The following is a 4,894-nucleotide window of genomic DNA, read 5'->3' as shown; positions in this document are numbered from 1 at the left end:
TATTCTTTTAATTAGGTAGATGATGATTATGCTGCCCTTGGTTACCTCAACATTTGGCCTACAGAATAGTATATTATATGATAATAACATAGCACCTACTTTTGATTATATGTATAGTCATGTAATTTGCATAAACTGCAGATTATCAAAGCTAATTACAAACCAAAACACTTCGAAGAAAACTATTAAGAGGAGAGGCAGAGAAGATGAAAAGGTGTTCGGGAGTACATTAATATTTTTTAAAAATTAATTTATATCAACATGATTAAAAAAAACATAAAAAATTAATTTTAATGCGTTACCAAACCACATCTAACTGCAACTTCAACTCCTTCTATTGCTAATCTAAACGAGGGAGTAATTTAAAAAGAAGAAGGGGAAAATAAATGACACAAACAGAATCATATTCTAATTGAATTGGAACAAAAGCATCCAAACACCAGAAATAATAAATAAAAAAAAAAAAAAACTAACTGTTCTGAGCTATGCCATATTCTTATCAACATCTGGCTTCTGCCCTGTATAAGTTCTTCATGCCCCCTTGCTGCTTATGAACATGAAACATTGAGATGCATCAAGGCAATGAAATTGCCGACATCTCCTCGAAACGTCAAGAACCATATGATTGCCCGTCCTTACGGTCTGGTGTCATATCAAACGATTCCGATGTTTTGTTACTTTTGAATCTCAACAAGCCATATAATTTTCTAAAATCCTTCATGGCATGGACACCTTCCTTGGAAAAAACCCCCGAGTGTTCCCCTGAATCCTCAGTTGACTTCCTTGAAGAATTGTCAGTCCACTGTCTTCTAATGTTCAAAGACCCCCTTCCATCACCGTCCGTTTGCAAAGCAGTAATAACCGATTTCAAGGCCCGACTGGGCGAATTCCTGTTCGCAAGCATAAGCTCCCCAATCTCAGCTGGGCTCAAACTTGCCCCAGTTAGAAAAATCTCCTCTACTTGAGGAAACAATTTATGATCCTTAACACCCAAGTAACTGTTCGCCAGAGTTTTGAATGCAGCAAAATCACACAAAGGGAAATGAATATGAACATCAATCCGACCCGGTCTAAGAACAGCTGGGTCAACATGATCTTTACCGTTCATTGTAAAAACCATAATTCTTTCCTCTGCACAGCAAGCATTTAATATCCCATCCATGAAGTTCAAAACACCTGATAAGCTAACACCCGTTGATTTATCCATCAAAAACCGATCAAGGTCTTCAATCAAAATCACTGACTTGCTTGTCGTTTGTAACAATAGCGTTTTCAGATCCGAATCATCCAAAACTCTTGAAAGATCAATACCATACACATCGTAGCCAATAAAATTGGCCATAGCTGCAACAAAGCTGGATTTTCCAGTACCTGATGGACCGTACAATAAGTAGCTTCGCTTCCAGGCACGCCCCAGCCGGTGGTAGTACTGTTTGGTTTTGAGGAATGACTCAAGATCTGATTTCAACTTATTCTTGAGATCAGAATCCATCACAATTGTATCAAACGTTGAAGGATGATTGAATGGAACAGATCTCCACCGTCTGTTTTGCTCATGACTGCCAATATTTATGTAGAGATTCAAACCTTTCTTCTTCTGCTCGACCTCGTCCGATGTTATGTGGATGTGCTGCAGATAAGGACGCAGAATTCTGCGCTTATCGGCTCTTCTGACCTTCAAAACCAAGGTTCTGCAACAAGTCGTATCGCTTTTGTCGTCGTTAATCCAAGACACTCTAGCTCCAAGGAAATAATCATCGATTACCTGGTTGGGATCGAGATGAAGGATGATATCGTTGGATTTTTTTCCGGTGAAGAGATTGGTGTAATCAGAGTCTTCCATGGAAGCCAGAGAGCTGAGATAAATTGAGACTTTGTGATAAAGCTGATTTTCTTGCATGCTCTCGTTGAATTCTGGGACTTTGAAGAATTGATAGACATGAAAACAATCTTCTATAGATCTCCACCATTTTTTGGTGATGTAAATTAGCCCGGTTTTGAATAAAAGGACACGAAGCAAAAACAGTAGACTAACAATTATGAACAAAAGTAAGAATGGGGTATAAAGAATTTCCATGGTTTGCTGCAAATTGAAGAAAAAAAAAAGAAAAAAAGAAGAAGAAGAAAGATATAAACTCAAAGATGGAGTCTTGGGATTTCAACGGGAGATTTTTTCCTCTTGCAAGAATTAGAAGTAGCCATGAGTGAGGGAATCTGCAAGTGGAAGGGAGACGGAGAAATATACAGCAAAAAAACCTAGAAAGATTTGATTAAAATAGGAGATGAGAGGAGAGAAGTCTAAATCTAATTGAAGTTAAGAGCCGGCTAATTGCCGGCACCAGGAAAGTGTTGCGTTGCGTTGCGTTTTGATTTCTTTTCCTTTTTGTGAGAGTGGCGATTGCCGAACCCTCGTGTTTCGCAGTCGTTTCTGTGATTCTTCCATCTACTTGACAGCCAGGACGTTAAATTAATTATAATTTCATAAATAATATCGTGAGTGAGGTTTTTGTTTTTTTCTATATCTTACGTTTGTTTTCAAGTTTCTAATATTTGTCTTCGTGTTCTACTTGTACTGCTATTTCGGCCGTAGACCGGTTTTCATTTCGGGCAGGTCCCAGCGATGAAGCAGGAGTATGTAAGCCTAAATTAGGGAGGAAATCCATCTCAATAATTAGGATTCAATTTCTATTCATTTTTTTTAGCAATAATTTCCGTTAGATGAATAAATTACTCAATTTGTTCTTCCGAATCACTTAAAGTATTATTAAAAAACAACTTACATTAATCATATAGTACATGATCCGGTAATAAGAGGTTATGATTAAGAAATTTGTTCTCCCTGTGGTTTTAGGTTTAAATCCTATAATTGCTAATATGATAACTATTAGAGATCTATATGATCATTAATTTCGGGACCCGTGAAATTAGTAGCAGCTTTCATTAATTTATGAAATTCATAGGAAACAAAACCATAGTACCCATCAAGGAGTTGCCTGACTAATAATCTCAGTTATCCGGTAAACAAATTTACAACGAAAAATAAATAATTGGAAGCGAGGACCGACTCTTTTCTATATGGTATACTAATAATGCTAAGAAAATCCATCAAATCTTGGATTCCTCGCTCTAGAAGGCTGAATCTTGGTGACAAATGAACAGGGAATTTCTTCACGAGCCAGTTGGCCACGGAAAGCTCATAAAATTATTCCACCGAGAATTTATTATTTTCAGTTTCGTCCTCCTTCTACATTAAGGACTCTACAAGACTTATTAGTTATTACATCCAAAGGAGAAGGAAAAAAAAATAGTATTCTAGTTAAAAATTCAAATTCCCTCGCTTTATTCTTCCCTTTTATGAACTGGAAAGTTCAAATTACTTGGTTTTGATTACAACTGCACACGGTTTGGGTTGTGACAAATAATAGCCGAGTCGAAGAAGACAGCGAATATTTCGTGACATGGACATGCCCAAAAATTGCTTTTATTTTGATCTGAGGACTGAGATATCCTTTATTATCTACGTGATTTCTTATCAAATAAATCAGATGAGTCACAAATTCGTTTTTTGCACAAATTCTCTCCGAGTGGAAGGATCACCAGACTTCGGCCCGCTTACTAAACAGCAACAGTGTTTGACGGGTTTTCTTTTCTTTTCCTACTGAAGAACCAACGATCCTTTGTCTTTACTGCATGTGTATATATAAAGTTTTGTTTGTTTTTGTATTTTACAAATGTTTTTAAGAAAAATTAAATATTTTATTTTAAATTAATTTTTTTATGTTTTTAGATTATTTTTATGTGCTTTAAAAATAAATTTAAAAAAAATATATTATTTTAATATATTTTTAAATAATATATTTTTTTAAATAACAACCATTACAATACCAAATAAACTCTTACGCGCAAAACCCTTGACTATAGGATGCTTTTCTTGCTGAACATAGTTTATAAATGTTCTTGCCAGATTAGAACCGGTAAAAAAAATAGGAAAAAAGGTTTGGTAAAAGTAGCTGTGATATATATATATATATATATATATATATATATATATATATATATATATATATATATATATATATATATATTGGTCATAGTTTACAAAGTTTTAAAAAATGTGCTAGCTTTATTCAAAGTTTAAAATGCTAACTAAATTGCCCACCATTATGGTTAATTGAATCCATAATTTTAAAACCACCATTTATCACAAGCTTTTTTCTTTTGTATAAGAATAGTTAAATTTGAGCCTTTTCATATTTCTTTGTACTTAGGGACATGGAGATAATGCTTCGCGATGTTTTAAAAGTGCTTTAAAATTATTTTTTATTTTTTAAAAAATTAAATTAATATTTTTTTAATAATTTAATGTAATGATATTAAAAAATCTAAAAATGATTATATTAATATATTTTTAATTAAAAAATTAATATCACGAATCATGTCACAATATCAAACATAAATAATAACATCATATATATTATTAAAAAAATATTTAAAAGATGAGACCAACAATTCAAGAAAATTCTCTAAATATTCATGGAGTGTGTTATTTTCTTGAAATTTTTACTTAATATGCTAAATTCCAAATAATAACGCCAATAAAGTTAAAGAATTAACCACAATCAAATCCAGATACTAAAAAATAATTTATTCATCCATTTCTTAAAAATCCCCTCATACGCACGCATATGACGTCACAATAAGAAATCCCACTGTCTAATTCTTTCACGGAGGAGAAAAGGAACGTTGTTTTGAAAATGTCAGCACAACAGGGGAGGAGAGAGAGACTTTACAGAAAGTTTAGTGATCGAATTAAAAGGTTAAAAGAATAAGCAATTATGCCAACACTTTCCACCTTAAAAAAAAAATAAAAAATAAAAATTCCAAGCTCCTTCTC

At 33.4% G+C, this 4,894-nt stretch overlaps 1 protein-coding gene across 1 annotated transcript; it reads right to left on the bottom strand.

Annotated features, from left to right (window-relative positions):
* Positions 1-387: 387 nt before the first annotated feature.
* Positions 388-2,486, bottom strand: LOC133682800 (AAA-ATPase At2g46620-like). The gene has a single exon (XM_062106328.1). It carries the CDS (start codon positions 2,075-2,077, stop codon positions 611-613), a length of 1,467 nt encoding a protein of 488 aa, XP_061962312.1. The 5' UTR covers positions 2,078-2,486; the 3' UTR covers positions 388-610.
* Positions 2,487-4,894: the final 2,408 nt, after the last annotated feature.

This window comes from Populus nigra, chromosome 2, assembly GCF_951802175.1.
Source record: "Populus nigra chromosome 2, ddPopNigr1.1, whole genome shotgun sequence".
NCBI lineage: Eukaryota > Viridiplantae > Streptophyta > Magnoliopsida > Malpighiales > Salicaceae > Populus > Populus nigra.
Note: the sequence above shows the minus strand (reverse complement) of the source record. Positions and strands in the feature narration are given on the sequence as shown.

Bases quoted from the DNA above. Each gene is read 5' to 3' on its own strand.
- LOC133682800 (XM_062106328.1), bottom strand. From the start codon at position 2,077: ATGGAAATTCTTTATACCCCATTCTTACTTTTGTTCATAATTGTTAGT.